Source organism: Lithobates pipiens, unplaced genomic scaffold (genome assembly GCF_037356315.1).
Source record: "Lithobates pipiens isolate NorthernLeopardFrog02 unplaced genomic scaffold, aLitPip1_a1.2 Scaffold_13, whole genome shotgun sequence".
NCBI classification, from domain to species: domain Eukaryota; kingdom Metazoa; phylum Chordata; class Amphibia; order Anura; family Ranidae; genus Lithobates; species Lithobates pipiens.
In genome coordinates, this window is record NW_027507718.1 from 511,794,817 (window position 1) to 511,813,617 (window position 18,801).

An 18,801-nucleotide genomic window follows, 5' to 3' on the forward strand; every position below is an offset into this window, starting at 1 on the left:
AAGTCCTGTTAACAGCATCTTTGGAGCAGTGAAGGAGCAGTGTGTATAACGCTCCTCCACCACTCCTGCCCTTTGAAATGATTGGTGCAGCGTGGCTATACCGCCGGCAAAGCGCTGCAGCAGCAGCGCTTTGCGGTGGATTTAACCCTTTCTCGGCAGCTAGCGGGGGTAAAAGCGTCCCGCTAGCGGCCGAATAGCACCGCGAATTTGATGGTAAATTTTAGCGCCGACGCACCCACCTCCCCAGTGTAAAAGGGGCTGTTAAATATTGAATGCACTGATGACTTTTAATCCACTTTTCATATATTAACCTGGTAAGTGTGTTAAAATAAAAGTGGGTGCACAGAAGAACGCGTGGGATGGTCAGTGGGCCAATTCAGTGGGACAACCAGTGGGCGTGCCCTGGAGAATGTTGTGGGTCAGGCCTGGGGGGCCCAGGCCTAAAGCTGTGTAAGGGGCCCCAAAATTTCTGATGGTTGCCCATATATGTACTTTTTTATTGATGATACTTTAATACATATTTTCTATTTTTCTACTTTTTGTCTATGTGGTAGTGCCTATAAAGTCCTACCCCTAGACCTTCAATTATTTGCACAGAAATTCAGCCTCAAAAATATGTATCAGAAACCAGGGGGACAAGCTGATCTTACTCCGACTAAAAATAGAGCCCTTGACCAGCTGGTTTCTCTGTTAGAGGAAAGTGACACTAGGGATTTGATCGATTGTAGCGATCTACCTAGAATCCTTCCCTATCACAGGAAGTTATATTGGGTACTACCCAAGACCTACCCTCTGGATATAAACTTAAGAAAAAATCTGCACTATTTCCACCCCCTAGCTTGAATCCAAATATTGTGGCATTTCTCGAGTTGGTCAATGGGGAGATCGACAAACTTCATGCACACCCCCGAGATCAACAAACATCAGCATACCAGAAAAACAGGCTTTAAAATCTTTAAGTGATAATACTTCTATTACAATCAAGCCGGTGGACAAAGGGAGCAATATTGTCCTTATGGACAATACCCAGTATGTTGCCATGTGTTCCAAAATTCTAAAAAAAAATTGGTATAGAAGGATAACTAAAGACATAGTTCAATAATTAAATTTAGTGTACTACCATCTAGTTGACCAGGCTTATTCCAGTAACGTGATCAAAAAGACTACATGGGAATATATCAGAACCAATTTCCCTAAAGTACCTACCTTTTATTCATTGCCCAAAATCCATAAAGATGCACAAAATCCTACAGGTAGACCAATCATATCAGGCAGGGGGCAGTGGCGTAACTAGAACCTTCAGGGCCCCGATGCAAGAAACCATGAAGGGCCCCCCTGAACCCGAGCCAGGGCCCTTCCCTCCGAGTCCGGCGGTGGAACTCCAGGGCGTGGTCACAGGTATATTTGTGAGCCCTGTAGTTCCACCACTGGTATCAGTATTTTTTATTTATTTTTAGGTGCCCCATTGGGGGACTGTCCCTAGGCAGGATGGGGTCCCCGTCCCCAGAAGAGATGAGGTCCTTTTCTCCAGGGCAGATGAAGTTACTGCCCCCAGGTGAGAAGGGGTCCCTGTCCCCAGGGGAGGTGGGGGTCCCTGTCCCCATGTGAGAAGGGGTCCCTGTCCCCAGGGGGAGATGGAGGAGGTATGGAATGGTGTGTGGGGGATGGGGTCCTCTCACTCACCATGACCAAGCTGTAGGCCGCGCACTCATCCATGTTGGCCTGGGCTCCATCCAGTGTGCTGGACGGGCGATCAGCATATCTCCCAGAAAGACCTTTCATCATCTGTGTATGACGGGGGAGGAGGGGGGCTGGCACACAAGCCTGCAATGTCCTCCGGGAGCCGGCTCTCATAGAGCTGCCTATGCTGCTGCTGGCCATATGTAGAGGGGGCTGCATGGGCCCCCTGCATCACAGGGCCCGGTTGCGGTCGCAACTGCTGCACCCCCTATAGTTACGCCCCTGGCAGGGGGTCCATTAGTGAGAATGGCAGTCGGCTCATTGACTAGCACCTCAAACCGCATGTTGTTAGCTTGCAGTCTTATGTGAAAGACACCATCCATTTTTTTAAAATTATAGAGAACCTTGTGGTTCATGGAGGTGCCTACCTGGTTACTATTGATGTGGAGGCCCTTTACAGCTCCATTCCCCATGATAAGGGAATGGCAGGTGTGGAGCATACCATCTACCAAAGAAGTGACGTAGAATGGGGATAGAACAAGTTCATTTTGTCCCTCCTGGAATACATTTTACATCATAATGTCTTCACCTTTAATGGCTCTCACTACCTCCAGGTGCAGGGGGTAGCAATGGGGACATGCTGTGCCCCATCGTATGCCAACCTGTACCATGGGGAATGGGAGACCATGTTCCTCATTGACAAGGCCTTGTCAATATACACAGACCACCTTTTGGTGTGGTTTAGGTATATTGACGATGTGTTTGCCATTTGGGATGGCCCCCTGGAACCGCTCAATCTCTGCTTGGAGAGGATGAATCGTAATGATTTCAATCTAACCTTCACTATGTCCTCAAGTGCCCATAGCATCTCTTTTCTTGATGTTCAAGTAAAGAGAAATGTAGATGGCACACTCAGCAGCCTGTACAGCAAAGCCACCTCAGGCAACACTATTTTACATGCTACAAGTTTCCATCCTGAAACTTTAATCAGATCCATACCTTACAGCCAATACTTAAGAGTTAGACGCAATTGTACCAACAATGATGTCTTTAAAATTGAGGCTGGCAAATTGCGTGACAGGTTGCTGCTGAGGGGATATTCTAATACATCTCTGAAAAAGGCATTCAGACACAACATATACTAGGCAGAACCATTTATACTCTCAGAGATATCCAAACCAGGAGAACCCTCTGAGAATTATAACCAAGTACTGTAACCAACATGCTGTTATTCAAAAAATTGTTTCCAAGTTCTGGCACATTCTCACTATGGACCCGGGCCTGGGTCGGTTGGTTCCAGAGGTACCCCTCTTCACCTTCAGGAGAGCAACATCCATTGACTCTAGATTAGTGAAGAGTGAGTACAGGGGAGACAGGGAAGTGGACCACTGTAAATATAAAGGCACCCTCATGTGCGGCTCATGTGGCTATTGCAGATATATGGATACCAACTGCAAGACGTTTGGGGGTATCTTCTCAGATGTGATTGCGGTTGCTTTTACATCGGGAAGACCAAGCTCCTGTTTTTGGAAAAAAACTTATCGACACATCAGAAGTATGCAAGTCTGCGATCCAGATTTGCCCTTGGGTAGGCATACAACCTTGATTAACAGGGGGATTTTTCCTCTGATCAAATTTTTTATTTTGGAATGTATCCATCCCAGTCCAAGGGGAGGAGACTGGAACAAAATTCTCCTCCAGCTTGAACTGAGTTGAATATATATGCTGAGAGCCACACACCCTCCTGGATTGAACGATGCAGTCTTATTTTAAGCCCTCCTTGGAGGGCTTCAATTTGGGCAGGATGGAAAACTAGAGAGACAGATATGTATAATTTCTCTCTGTTTGACATATTTGATCCTTGAGTCCATATGTTCTCCCTCTCTGTTCTCATTAACCATTTCTTTGCGGTGTTCCCTTCTCTTCCTTCCTTTCTTTGTTGCCGACATGCACCTATAGTGCGTTTTATGCATATGTCCAAAACTCACCAATTGTGCCCCTCCCATGATTTGATATTGCGTATTCATCATGTTAAGACTGTGGCATGGAGTCCTCTGCACACCCCCTCCCCCCCTTTTTTTTTAATGCATTTTGTGTTCATTATTGCCTCAATGAAGACTGACTTTAGAAGATGTACAATCAATGTTACATCAATGTTATTTCTCTTTAATAGCCGGACAAGGTACTATTGATCAACACCCGTTGTGTATGCACTTGGCACGGCAAACGATCTCTTTTCTAGAGACCGCCTTGGTACTTGAAGTCCGCCACACCAACGTGGACTGTCTGGTTCCCTCTGTATCCATGACGACTTTGTTGTCATAGGATGCCTTGCCGCGCTGGTGGGACGTTGATGCATCACTTCCCTCCGTGGCATGGGAGTGACGTTGTTACACGTGCCCTGTGCGGTTTGCATGGCGCGAGGTTGGTTCTGCGCATGCGCCATGTGGAGATGCGGCGCATCCACATCCCAGATGGCCTGCCTATGGGATAATGGGAGGAGATGATCTAACCTCAGCTGATCCGCATTAGTGCGGATCACCTGTATATTTGGGACCTTATTTATAGTGTGCTCACTTTGGGATGGGCAGGGCATCGACATTTCCTTTGGAGCTGCTGGTGGATCATACTATTGGGAACAAGCTGTCCGGGGAACCTCATTACTACTATATATCTTAGATGGTTTCTAATGTGCTTTGGTCTGTTTTCAAATACTTTGATTGTACCTTCATTTATACAGAACCTTATATATATTTTTATACTTTTCTACTCTTTTTTGGGGTTCCCCCCTTACTTTGGCAAACGTCAACACTAGACGGCATCTTCCCGTTGCATGGGTCCACAGGTCCTCGGATCATCCTTTTCGCTTTCTGTCCATCTGCCTGTGAGTAACGTCACCGTTGTACTTAGGTACGTTTTACCATCAAGTTTGGGTTCAACCATGGGGGGAACTTGTTCAATTTATTTTCCTTCCCCCTCCCTGTCCCTTCTTTACACATTGATAATCATTAAGCTCCATATGTTTATCTTCCCTCCAGATTCCCTAACTACTGGGCCTCAGTGCATATGCCAGTTTTGCTTTCTGTCTGGATTTCCAGACTTCAGCGGACCTGTTGGGTGTGATCAGGGGATACCTATCCCCTTATTTTTCCTGGCCTTTCTCTTCTGTTTTGATAAGCACAGTTGACCAGCAATTCAATGGACGGGATCTGCGGGAGACTCTATGTCACGGTGTCTTTCCTCTTTTTAATCTGTGTGGATGCCTTAATGTACTTGCAAAGTGATTATGTTGTAAGTAGAGCCATGCCTTTATTATTTTGTGTGATCACACGAGCAATGTTTGTTAGGTTTGTTTGGCTGACTGCTTTGCATTTAAATTTCATAGATACTGTACTCCCTGTGAAAACCCCTGATGAAGGAGGTTTAAGGAAGTTGTATCATTTCTCTTTGCATCAATTTTGTCTCTTGCATCCATGGTTATGTGTTATATATATGTACTTTTTTATTGATGATACTTTAATAAATATTTTCTATTTTTCTACCTTTTGTCTATGTGGTAGTGCCTATAAAGTCCCATCACTAGGGGGTTCTTCTTTTTTTGTTATTGCAAGAGGTGTCAATTGCTGGTTCATCGCTAAAAATCTTTCAATTAAATAAGATTCAACTGCTTTACTTGAATAAGTGTGTTTCTAAAGTGCTTTTTCTCACAAGGATGTCAGAACCCAGAGTGTCAGAGGTGTCGGAGTACTTGCAAGATCAGGGCAACCATTGGGGTACAGATCTTTCAAGCGACCCTCATGGGGGTAGCGCTACATATAAAAATACAGTAACAAAAATAAGAGAATACTGACACCAGTGGCAGAACTACCAAGGTCGCACTTGTGACTGAACCCTGGCATTCCGCCACATGGATGGGCCCTGGCAGGGGGTCAGAGGTGCCCTTTATGGCTTCTTACACTGGGGCACTGAAGGTTCTAGTTACACCTCTGGTACTGCCTATCAGTGCCTCCTCAGCAGGACTCTGAGCTGAAAGCATCTCTCACATAAAGCCCACAGCCTGCACTGACAGTTCCCCCTCCCTCCTCCCTCACACGGACAGGGAAGGAGAGTGCCAATCTGCTCCTTCTACTCCCGCCCCTCTCCTCCTGTGTGTGCATTGCAGGAAGTGTGAAGCCCAGCAGCTGGGTGATCAAGTTCAGCTTCTGGGCTTCATGCTTTCCATGTGGTACCCAGAGGAGTGTCCATCAGTGATGAGCACTAAAAGGTGGCACCGATAGATTGCACTGATAGGCGCATTGATGAGCACTGATAAGCGCACTAATAGGGCTTCACTGATAATCAGGGAACTGACGATCAGTGCCTTGATTATAAGTGTAAACAATGTACTGACAATCTTGCCGGTTAACGGCTCTTCTTTCCTCAGACAGATACAGCGTGGGAGGAAAGGACTGCCGATAACCGGCTAGTCTGTTGACATGTGATCAGCTGATCATATCGTAAAGGGGGGCTGTGATTGGCTACTTTACCATGATCTGTGATCCGCAGGACACAGAAGTCAAAGAGTGTGCTGGATGCCTCTCATCTTCTCTGACTTCCATCTCTATAGCGCCTCTCATCTCTCCACCTACCTCTATAGTGCTGCTCATTTCCTCTGCCTCCTATCTTTATAGTGTTGCTCCTCTCCTCTGTCTCCTATCTCTATAGTGCTGCTCATCTCCTCTGCCTCCTACCTCTATAGTGTTGCTCATCTCCTCCGTCTCCTATCTCTATAGTGCTGCTCATCTCCTCCACATCCTACCTCTATAGTGTTGCTCAGCTCCTCCGTCTCCTATCTCTATACTGCATCTCCTCAACCTCCTATCTCTATAGTACATCTCATCTCCTCCGCCTCCTTTCTCTATAGTGCTGCTCATCTCCTCTGCCTCCTATCTCTATAGTGCCGCTCATCTCCTCTGCCTCCTATCTCTATAGTGCTGCACATCTTCTCCGCCTCCTATCTCTATAGTGCCTCTCATCTCCTCAGACTCCTATCTCTATAAGGCCACTCATCTCCTCCGCCTCCTATCTCTATAGTGCATCTCATCTCCTCCGCCTCCTATCTCTATAGTGCATCTCCTCTCCTCCGCCTCCTATCTCTATAGTGCATCTCATCTCCCCTGACCCCTATCGCTATAATGCCTCTCATCTCCTCCGCCTCCTATCTCTATAGTGCATCTCATCTCCTCTGACTCCTATCGCCATAGTGCCTCTCATCTCCTCCGCCTCCTATCTCTATAGTGCATCTCATCTCCGCCTTCCATCTCCATATTGTCATTCCTCTCATTCACATCTGCTCTCCATAGCATTACTTATCTCTTGGACTTCACCTCTCCATAACATCAATAAGGAATGCAGTAGAGTATTCTGTACGCTATGAAATCAAAGGGCCTGCAAAATTCCAGCCAAGAGTTCCCCAGTTTGATTCCTGCCCAGGACCCCAAATGATCATCTTAGCTTAGGCCTGGGCTCAAGAGCTGATGAGGTTATGGACAGGCCCTTTATTTTGCTTGACAATATGCTTGATTATTGGCTTCTGTCCAATTAATAAGAAAACACAATGAAAATACACGGATATAATATATTTCTCTTGGATTTATTAAATTCACATTCTTCAGTCCAGGACTGAAATAAAACTCTAGGCATTGTGTTTTCTCATATTCAGTGCATAGCAAGGTGTTTCCAAGAAATGAAGAAATGGACAGGATAAATAATGAATCTCTAAGCAACCAAAGGCACGTTATGAATTAAAATACTTTAACAAAAAATACTGCAGGTAAAGGCCAATAGAATATCTTTGGCTATGGATTGATATGTGCATTATAAAATAGGATAATAAAATAAACATATATCTGTGTTGGTACATTTGAAACATATTGAAAGGTTGCCGTGAAATATGAACATTTCATTGTAAACATAGAACAGCCACCAGGTAGTCCTCTGCAAATGCTGAAAGGAAATCATTTTTATGGCTACAACAGAATTCTTTCCATTCTGAGTTCACAAACTTGTAACAGGTATTAAAAAAAATATTGCCGTAATCACCGAGTTTAAAGGGCCGGTTCATCCAATAGCATTTAAGGATGATGCCTGGAGGGTCAATTCAGCTGCAGGCTTCTTTTCCTTGTTGGTGATCCCAATGGTGAAGTCACACTGCCTCCCTTCCCCCTCACATTGGAGATATGGGTGTCCAAACCAACTTTGTGCTACTACTACTCCTATAAGTCCTGGTTCACACTGGTGCGGTTTCAATGCCGCACCGGTGTGAACTGGGACTGAACGTATTCTCAATGATATAGAACAGGGGTCTCCTAACTTTCTAAACCAGGCTTTCTCAACCTTTTAACCCTAGAGGAACCCCAAAAATAATTGTCATGTCTCGAGGAACCCTTACTAAAACCAAATCATCAAGGCTTAATAGGAACACATAGGTTGGACATGATGGACTTGTGTCTTTTTTTTTTACCTCACTTACTATGTAACTATGTAACAATGCTCCTTATATTGGTGGCCAATAGGAAGAATGCCCCCCTTAAAGTGGTGTTCAGATTGCCACCCTTAAAAACAGCTAAAAAGATATTTGGTGTCATGCTGTTGGCTTTGCGAAGTGGCGCTGAACCTTGAACTTTGTAGGCATCATCAAATAGGTGGTTCATCAGCCACAGCTCAAAGAACCCCTAGCAACCTATTGTGGAACCCCAGGGTTCCCCGGAACCCTGGTTGAGAATGGCTGGGGGCCAGTTTACTGTCCTTCAGACTTTAGACAGTACTGTGGCCACTGGAAATAGAAAAATGTCCCGGCATCAGCAGGAGTAAACAATGCCCCATTTTTGGTGTCAGTGAGAGGAGTAGTGACCCATTGCTGGGGTCATTGGGAGGAACTGTGCCCCCGTTGTTGGTGTCATTAGGGTTAATTGTGCCCCTTCTTTGGTGTCAAAAGATGAAATATTGCCCCAAGGGCCAGATAAAAGCAAGCAAAGGGCCGCAGTTTGGAGACTCCTGATATAGAATATAAATCCAACAGAGAGTGTGGGGACCTCTAGAACCCGTAAACTCACTACCTCGAGTAATGCAAGAAATTGATAAGTAGTTTAGCCCTCGTTCACACTGGAGCAACTTGTTGTGCAATTTGACAAATCCAGTGTTTTGGGTAGACGCCAGAAGAATTTCCATAAGATATAGGCATAGGTGTGCTCAGCCTATTGCATTAGGGTATGCACCCCAAAACTCAACCACATATGTGTGTGTGTGTGCATGTGTATATGTACTGACGGTGTCAGTAGGGCAGTGGACATTGTCAATCATTTTTGTTTTAAATTTTTATATATTTTTTTATAATTTTATTTATTTTTTATTTTGTTTTTACAATTTTTTTTCAGGAGCTCTGGTGAAATATCAGGGGTCTAAACTGGGGGAATCTGCGTCACACAGGGTAATTAGGGTGTGCCCAGGCACATCTGGATATAGGGTTATTTGGGCTGTAACAGTCATCTAAATGTTAATCTCTATACCAATTGCAAGGTATGGGCTGATAAAATATTGAAATAGGACTGTGTATTCATTCTTTTAGATTTTGATAGACGTGAACTGAAAAAATGTGATTCAGCCTGTAGGAGCCCTTCTGCCGATGCAAATCTTCGCGAGACGGTCGGCAAGCGGTTAAAAGAACATTCAAGGGCTAAGCATGTTTAATTCCATATGAAAGTTAAGGGCTGTGTAAATGCTGAGCCCTTATCTGACATTCCACATGACCTTCTTAAGCTGGGTAGACCCTGTCCAAAAACTGGACCGGCCAACTTACGGTCAGTGTGTGCAGCAGTCTGTCCAATAGAAACCGATCTAAAGGCCGGCTTTTGTCAAAGGGACACTCTGAAAAGCCAGTATCCAATTAGCCCTTGCAGCTAATGACTGAGGTCGCTGATCAGTATACTGTGGCGGGGGCGGGGGGGGGGGGGGGGGGTACAATAGCACAGTGGAGCAACATGACTTGTGTTGGTATAGCATTTTTTTTTTGCTGGGTTGAACAAAAAAAAAAACCTTGCAGTGTGTACCCAGCTTTAGGGAAGGTACTGCCCTAGACACCCAAAACTAAACAAGGATCTGTGGTGACATTTCCGCTAACAACCAGCCCAGCTGTTTTCAGATACGGGGCTTAGAAGTCACACAGCCCCTGGCTCTGTGTTTTAAAATAAAGAAGAACTCCGCTAAGAGCTCCTATTCAGAAATGGGACCCCAGCAGAGAGCAGAAAGCAATCAGCCCTCCAGGCTCCAACCCTAACCAAATATCCCCTGGCAATATTACCCTTTGGGGCACATTCAAAGCACTGCATTCACACACGTTATGGGCGCGGGTTACGCTCGGGCGCCATTCACTGTGAATTGCAACCGCTTTCACAATGCACCTGCATTGCAACACAAAAAAAACAAAAAAAAAAAAAACTAGAAACGCATCAGTGTGCATTGCAGTGAACTGCGGTAGCAAAAACGCAGGATGATATAGAGGAATATCTTTGGCATAGTAGTCTTTATTGACTATACTGTACATAGGGCTGCCATTGGACGGAGGCTTCAGGATGCACTTGGCAGGGCTTTCATCAGCTGGTGTGTTCTTAACTGTATGGCTTTATTAACTTCATAGCAGCGTAATTCTGCAAGAGAAAAACAGGAGACAATCACCGCATTGGTTTTACAAGAAGATGCAGCAATCTCACAGGATGGTGGAAATTCTTCACATTTATTCTGCTTGGGATCCCTACTGATCAAGTGTGCCAATAGGACAGTCGGCCAGCAGCACAGAGACTACAATATCTTATCATTGCTTGACCTTCTTCAGAAATCTTTTCAATAGGCTTCCAAGGCTGGTCCAAGCTAGATTGTGGTTGCCAACGGTGAAATGCAAGGGTTTACTAGTGGAACACTGTGACCAAAGCAAGCCTAGCGGTGCTAACCAGTGCTGGCAACCTTGACAGTGCTTCAACAGCTAATAGGTGGGAGTTCTGAGAGGGAACGCATCTATCAGCAGTGTTGGTAGGAAGTGGGAGAGTTGAAAAAACTCCTTGCACTCTCCGCCCCCCCCTCCCCGAGCCCCTGTTTTACTTACCTGAGCCACGAATCTCCGTGGGCGCAATCTCCGTGGGTGTGATCCCCCAGCACTTGTGGGCTCTTCATTGGATGATTGATAGCAGCGCAGCCATGGGCTCCCGCTGCTGTCGTTCAAATCAATGACGCAGCGCACTGGGGCGGGGCCGAGTGATACAGTGCATCACACGGGAGCATGCCCGCAAGCTAACCCCCTTGGGAGAGCGCTTCCCAGAGGGGGGTTAGCTCTTGCGGGGAGGAGCCAAGACAGCCACTGAGGGACCCCAGAAGAGGAGGTTCGGGGCCACTCTGTGCAAAGTGAACTGCACAGTGGAAGTAAGTATGACATGTTTGTTATTTAAAAAAAAAAATTTAACATTTACAACCCCTTTTAAGGTCATAACATAGACATTTAACACTCACGTCTTTAGAAAAATTCATCCCCCGATGTCCGGTTTAATATAAAAAAAAAAATTGCTTCCAGGCCATTCCCATATTGCTTGTGGGCATATGAAGCTGAGTGACCAGCATGCACTGCCCATTCTCGCGCACGTGCATTTTCACAGTATTGCAGCGCCGTCAACTTCTCAGGTTGACATCACAACGGGCGTCGTCGTCAGAAGAGCCCGCCCCGTTGTGATGGCAACGAAGCCCTTGGCACTGCCCACTGACACCTGGGAAACAATGACACACATCTCCCAGGAGCAGTAGCGAGCGGAGGCGCAGAGGGAAGTGACGTAAGGAGCCGTGGTGAGGAAGGGGAAGATTTTAAGGGGCCACATAGCAACAGGCATAAAAGAGTAAGTTAAAAAAAGAATTTTCTCCAAATGTCATTTATTATATTATTTGCTGCAGGGTAATGAAAAATTTTCATGGTTGGAACTCCGCATTAAATACAGACAAAATGTCCAGCATTATTTCAAAGAAGTCCTGGCAATGACACTGCAAGTGCCGGTGGAAATACCGGAAATGATACTGGAGCTCTTGGCAGGGATTCTGTGAGCAGCATTGAAAGCACTGGCAGGGATTCTGCAAGTACGAGTTATGGAAGTCCTGGCAGGCACTCTGAAAGTAGGAGTTCTGTCGGACCTGGTGATACTGTAACCCTGTCCCAGACACACATCAGGAAGTAAGAAGAGATAATTCCCAAGTGAGAAGACATCCCCTGTTGGCCGTCAGTGGAACACGTGTCCCCATTGTAATATTTCCCTTCTATTCCTGTTCCAGAGACAGCTGTAAGATTTTGGATATTCCATCACTTTCTGTCCCGGTGCCAATAGTCGCCAGGTCAAACAGAAAGGTTAACCCCCCCAGCGGGAATACAAAAAAAATAACGTTTATTGATTCAAAGAGGGGGGGGTGAATATTAGGCCTAACCAAGGGTCTCCAAACTATGGCCCTCCAGTTGTTCAGGAACTACAATTCCCATCATGCCTAGTCGTGTCTGCGGATGTCAGAGTTTTACAATGCCTCATGGGACCTGTAGTTCTGCAACAGCTGGAAGGCCGTAGTTTGGAGATCTCTGGGCCTAACCATTGTGTATGGGGTCACACAGTGCTGACAAGGGGAATCTGCACAGGTCATCCCTCTCACTGTTATGCCCAAAATAAAATGGTGCCGGTCTCAAAAACACACACTGGATTTGTATAAATACAAGGCCTTGTTCACATGGGGTCTATGAGTCCATGGCCGGGGTAAGAGCCATGTTCACCCACAAGGCGATGCACAGGTGTTCCATGCATCACCAAGCAGTCCCTTTGCTGTCACCTGGGACGCAGTACCTGATGGACAAAGCCCCTGTTCCCAATGTAGCATCCAATGTCACATGTGGAGTAGCAGCGGTGTCCCAACTGACAACAATGTGACTTCCTGCACAGGGATGTACGGGGTACCTATGCATTGCTGTGTGGGTGAACACGGTCCTCACATGGGGCATGGATTAATACACTCCATGTGAATGAGGCCTAATTGTATTACTGTGAAAATAAGTGACAATCACACAGCAAGCGATTAACATTTTACAAGCAATGTCCAGTTTCAAAGCTCCATCTTTTGGGCAATAAGGTAATTCGGGCCATACTACAGATACAATACAGTATTATCATATACTGAGCGACAGACACATAAGACACAACAAAGAGAGAGAGTGAGGGAAAGAGAGCACGAAGGGAGAAAGGAGAGTAGAGGAAAGAGAGAACAGGGAAAACTGGAGACGAGAGGAGGAAAAGGAGAGGAGAGAAGAGATGGAAAAGGAGAGGAGGGAAGAGAAGAAAAGAGATGGAAGGGGAGAGGCGAGGAAAGATGGAAGAAGAGAGGTGAGACGAGGAGAGGTGGAAGAAGAGAGGAGAGAAGAGCTGGAAAAGGAGAGGAGAGAAGAGCTGGAAAAGGAGAGGAGAGAAGAGATGGAAAAGGAGAGGAGAGAAGAGATGGAAGAGGAGAGGATAGAAGAGATGGAAAAGGAGAGCAGATAAGAGATGGAAAAGGAGAGGAGAGAACAGATGGAAAAGGAGAGGAGAGAACAGATGGAAAAGGAGAGGAGTGAAGAGATGGAAGAGGAAAGGAGAGAAGAGATGGAAATGGAGAGTAGAGAGGAAATGGAAGAGAGGAGAGAAGAGAAGGAAGAGGAGAGGAGAAGAGAAGGAAGAGGAGAGGACAGGGAAGATGGAAGAGGAGAGGACAGGAAAGATGGAAGAGGAGAGGACAGGAAAGATGGAAGAGGAGAGGAGAGAAGAAAAGGAAGAGGAGAGAAGAGAACAGATGTAAGAAGAGAGCAGAGAAGAGAAGGAAGAGGAGAGAAGAGATGGAAGAGGAGAGGGGGGAAAAAGGAAAGAAGAGGAGTGGTGAGGGAAGAAGACAGGCGAAGGAATACCATAGTAGGATGAAGGAAGAAGGGGGGGGGGGGAGAGAAAGAAAACAGAGAGGAGAGAGAAAAGAAAAATTTAAAGAGAAGAGATGCAAGAAGAGGAGGCAGAAGTAAAGGCAAGAAAAGGATTAGAGCGGGCAGAGATAAGGAACGGAGAGGAGGTTCAAGGGAAAGGACAGGGGACAGGTAAGAGGAGGGTATGGAGAATGAAAGAAGAAAAAAATGGAAGAAGGAAAGAGGGGAGGGGGGCAAAAAGGAGATGGAAAAACAATGGGGGAAGGGGATATAGTAGAAGGAGGGAAAGGGGAAAGGAGGTGAGGGGAAGGAGACAGAAAGGAGAGGAAAGGAGGAGAGGGGATGGGGTTGTGAGTAAAAGATTAGGGAAAACATGACAGAGAAAAATGAGAAGAGAGGAGGGGGAAGAGAGGATGGAAAGGTAGGGGAGAGGAGGAAAATCTTACCGGGAAAGAGTAGAGGAATACTCCCAGGAAGAGGAGTACTAAAACAGCGATGAGGATAACCAGAAGGAGGCACTTGTATTTTCTCCAGAGGACGTACTTCAGTGTCTTGTAGGGAGATGTAAACCACAAGAATGATGTCTCTGGACGCCTGGGAACCAAACATACTTAGGTTACCTTCTAGAAGGTCCATACACTGATATACATCCTAGTGTACACAGAGCAGGGGATTATTTCTAGGTTTACACCCCTGCTACAATTATAGCCTCCTCTTTAAAAAAAAAAAAAAAAGTGCTACAGCACTTAATGGCAAGTACATCTATACTTTTTGTTTTCCCCGAGTCCCCCTGCAAAATCTCACTAATACCTATTGATCCAGCCAGTGAAGTCCACCTCATGCAGCTTCCTGTGATGGGGTGACTACTCCTCTGCATTGCTACTGAATTCAGAGCAGCATTGTCGCTCTCATGTAGACTGTACCTGTTTGTGCTACAATGGAATGAGATGTTGCGGGGGAGAGTGACAAATCGGGTGTATCTCTGCATAAAAATCAGCTTCCAGATTTTTGTTTTTTTTCAAATCTTAATGGAACAAGCTGAAATTAGAAGCCGATTGGCTCCCATGCAGAGCTGCACCAGATTTTCCACTCTCCAGTTTTAGTAAATCAACCTCTAAGGGCCCTTCGTGCTGATGGACCAATTGGGTCAGCCTTCCGGTTTTTCAGGCAGACCCAATCGGAACATCCATAGCTCTCTATGGAGCGGCTGTTGTCAGAGGAGGGATGGAAATCTGTTTCCCATCTGTCCAGTGGATCGGATTGTATGACAGACAGATGAAAATGCACCAGAAGTCAGTTTCCATCTGACCGCCCCATAGAGAAGAGAGGGCTGCGTCTGCTCTGCATAGCAAAGTGGACAGGGACCTGTCATTTGCCTGCTCAGCAGGGATCAGAGGAGAGATCCCTCGCTGAGCAGGCGGATCTGCTTGGCGGAGTCTTCCCCATCTGCAAGGGGCCTAAGAATCAACCCAATCAAACAAGAGGCCAGTGAATCCATGAAGCAAATCTTGGACTCTTGTTGCAGGTCAGAGGAACTCAAGCCTGAACCATTTTCTTACTTTTGGATGGAATAGGGGGAAGGGTTAGAATCTCTGTTAGGTTTTTATTGATATAGCCTTTGGGAGCTTTTCCCTCACTTTTTGTTCAGAGGACAGTGAAAGGAAATTCCACTGCTGTCACCAGCATAGGAAGCCAGGAGAAATCACTATGGGAGACACAGCAGCAAAAACCCTTCAACACTCTATCAGAAGAAAACAAGTTTTGGCTAGGCTTTCACTTTAAACAGTTAAGCACAGATATGGATGACATTCCTTGTGAATGTACCTTCATAAAGTCAGCAATCTAACGACAGACCGCTTTGCTAGTTACTAAACACGTTCTCACACTGGGCACATTCACTAAAATATGTCAAGATTCAATAACAAATAAAATAAAACATTAAAAAAATAGGTAACCTTCCAAAAACCAAATGTAAAAAGTATTAAATGGCGCATTAGTCCATTTTTTAGAAATGTGATCAGTGAACGATTAACTTATAAAAAGTCTTTCATGTCAAATATATCTATTTCACATAAGATGGGTCACATTCTAATCCTCTGAATGTGTTAATTTTAAAGAAAACTAAATGGTGGCTCCTAGTGGGCAGAGAAAACGTACTTAGGGTCTTCCAATTTAGGATTCATATTTGGTTCTTCACGTCCCATACCGGCCGGCCGTTCGTCATGTTCTTGCTCATTGACTATCTCTAATGTTAACTCTATCTTCCCCTGTAAGAGACAGAAAGGACAAATAGACATCACATCATGTGTAATAAAGCAGTACTGGACTGAAACCACATCTCCAATAATAATAATAAAATAGTTTTGTGACGGGAGTCACTTTGGGCGGGGGGCTTGTGTCAAACAACTTTATGGGTGGCAATACTGTACATTGAATCAAACATGTACAAAATAAATAAGATAACGTTTTATTATTATTTGCTTGAACCACATAAAACACTCAGAAGTATAAAGTGATACAAAATTAAATTAATACAGGTAGGTAGATACACCCCATATATCTACCCTTAACCATTCACTGGAAAGCAACAATATCCTTATAGAGCTGGACAATATATTTTATTCATTTAACAGTAGCTGATAAACCCAGTAAGATGGAGATAGTATTCAACACTTTTCTAAGATACCAGCCTGCTTCATCAGGAAGTATGGGAGAATAAACCTGTGCATCTAATAACCAACCACGAGTGGTCCAAATGTGTATCAAGGGGAAGATCATAGGGGATAAAAAGAGGGGTATAAATGTATATCTGGGGGGAGATCACAGGGATAAAAAGAGGGGTCCAATTGTATATCGAGGGAGAGATCACAGGGATAAAATGAGACATCTGAATGTATATCCAGGGATGGATCACAGGGATAAAAAAAGAGGGGCCCAAATATGTATCCAGGGAGAGATCACAGGGATAAAAAGAGGGGCCCAAATATATATCCAGGGAGAGATCACAGGAATAAAAAGAGGGGCCCAAATATATATCCACAGAGAGATCACAGGGATAAAAAGAGGGGGCCGAATATGTATCCAGGGAGAGATCACGGGGATAAAAAGAGGGGCCCAAATATATATCCAGGGAGAGATCACAGGGATAAAATGATGGGTTCATGTGTGTATCCAGAGACAGATCACAGGGATGAAACGAGGAGTTAGTGCATGTTCAGGGGTAGATTACAGGGGATAAAAAGAGGGGTATGGGTGTGTATCCAGGGAGAGGTCACAGGGGATAAAAAGAGGGGCCCAAATGTGTATCCAGGGAGAGATCACGGGGATAAAAAGAGGGGCTCAAATGTGTATCCAGGGAGAGATCACTGGGAATAAAAAGAGGGCTCCAATTGTGTATCCAGAGACAGATCACAGTGGAAAAAAAGAGGGGTGCAAATGTGTATCCGGGGAGTGATCACAGGGAAAAAAAGAGGGGCTCAAATGTGTATCCAGGGACAGATCACAGGGGATAAAAAGAGGGGTCCAAGTATCACCAAACTCAAAAAATGTCCTCAGAGTGTCTGTTGTAAATATGAATAGGTACTTATACTTCAGATGGTTATCAGGGCACAACAGCTTCCTATAAAGAACAACCATCACCAGACAGAGTACAAACTCAGTCTAGTAGTACTTATAGCCAGTCCTTAATTTGGTACATATATTGAGGTCAATAGATGAGGCTAATTGGAGGACCTCCAGTATATATGGGGGACAAACTCCATGTGAGAGCTCAAGTTAGATTTCTAGTTGCAGTTTACAAAGGGCTGACAATCTCCCTGCCTCCATGTGACAGTGCTAGGCCAATCAATAAGCACCAGCATTATCACATGGGGCGAGTCACATGCATCGCTATTCCTGCCGCACGTCCAAGGAAGCTGTGAAGAGGAAGAGGGCGCTAAGGAATCATGTCACCAGCCTGAAGAAACCTATAAAATGTGAGTATACGAAAAAAACACATATCAATAAATACACAATGGGTTAGAAAACGGGAAAATTTTGGCACTGAGAAAAAAAGGCGAGAGTTGTACTTTATCCTGTTGCAAAGTTTTAAACAATGTTCAAATTCCCGGAGTAATCAGTAATGATCCTTACTGCAAGAATCTTGGTTCCATTCTCCTGGCCCACACAAGGCCACCAACCCTTCACTGTCTTCTGCTCAAACAGTGACACCCAGCGATCTGCAGCATTTGACTCGTCCAGCAGGTTCAGGCTGCACTTTTCTGATGTCTTGGCTGGTCTCGGCATCCGGTTTAGATCTAGCTGCAGGGAACCTAAAAAAAAAAAAAACTATCTGTTTATAATCAGCCAACGCGGCTCCGATGCTGTTATTTCCTCATAAATTGTCTTTCTTAGATTGAAGTACACGTGATTCTGTTGTGTGATTTTTGACCCTCAATGCAGCTTCCTGTTTACTATTAAGGATCTTCATTCCCCGATAATGTTGGGCCTGGCATGCGCAGATGTGCTCAAGGGCTCTGCCTGGCATTTGGGTCCTGGCAGAGCCCTGCGACACATCTGTGCAAGTGTAGGGTTTTTGGGCACATGCATACCTCCCAACTGTCCCTGATTTCGTGGGATTGTCCCTGATTTGGAGCAATGTCCCTCTGTCCCTCGTTTGTCCCTTATTTTGGTCTGATCTGTATAGTTGTATTTAAAATGCACTTTTTATCTTTCAAAAAGTGTTTCCCAGTGCTAAACCTTTCATCCAAATTCTAAATTGCTGCATTTATACATTTTAAAAGCCAATATAAAGGAATCGTAGTGGTAAAAAAAAGCACTTGTGGATTTAACCTTTTTTTGGGGTTAATTCTCCTTTAAGGGGGTGTAGCAGGGGGTGCGTCCTATGCCTACATACATTTGCTAGTAGGTGTCCCTCATTCCCAACTCAAAATTGGGAGGTATGCCCATGTGCAGGCACATTGAGATCTGGGACTACCTGCTCGATCTTTGTGCATGAAAAGCCATTATTGTGTGGACACAGATGTGCCGCAGTGCTTTGCCGGGACCTGAAGCCCCTGCAGCACATTTGCACACCTGAAAAAGCCGGCGACACGCATGCAGCCATCAGTCAAACTGCCTTCTGGGATGTG

At 45.2% G+C, this 18,801-nt stretch overlaps 1 protein-coding gene across 7 annotated transcripts in view; it reads right to left on the reverse strand.

Moving 5' to 3' along the window:
- Window positions 1–7,293: 7,293 nt before the first annotated feature.
- Window positions 7,294–18,801, reverse strand: part of DYSF (dysferlin) — a 378,584-nt gene continuing 367,076 nt past the window's right edge. For all 7 annotated transcript variants that reach the window (XM_077478068.1, XM_077478062.1, XM_077478063.1 and 4 more), the window contains 4 exons: window positions 17,804–17,982; window positions 15,830–15,939; window positions 14,119–14,266; window positions 7,294–10,364 (listed from right to left, as the gene is read on the reverse strand). In XM_077478068.1, the coding sequence (XP_077334194.1) occupies window positions 10,326–10,364; window positions 14,119–14,266; window positions 15,830–15,939; window positions 17,804–17,982 (476 nt within the window). In that variant the 3' untranslated portion in view covers window positions 7,294–10,325. The remainder of the gene's footprint in view (window positions 10,365–14,118; window positions 14,267–15,829; window positions 15,940–17,803; window positions 17,983–18,801) is intronic.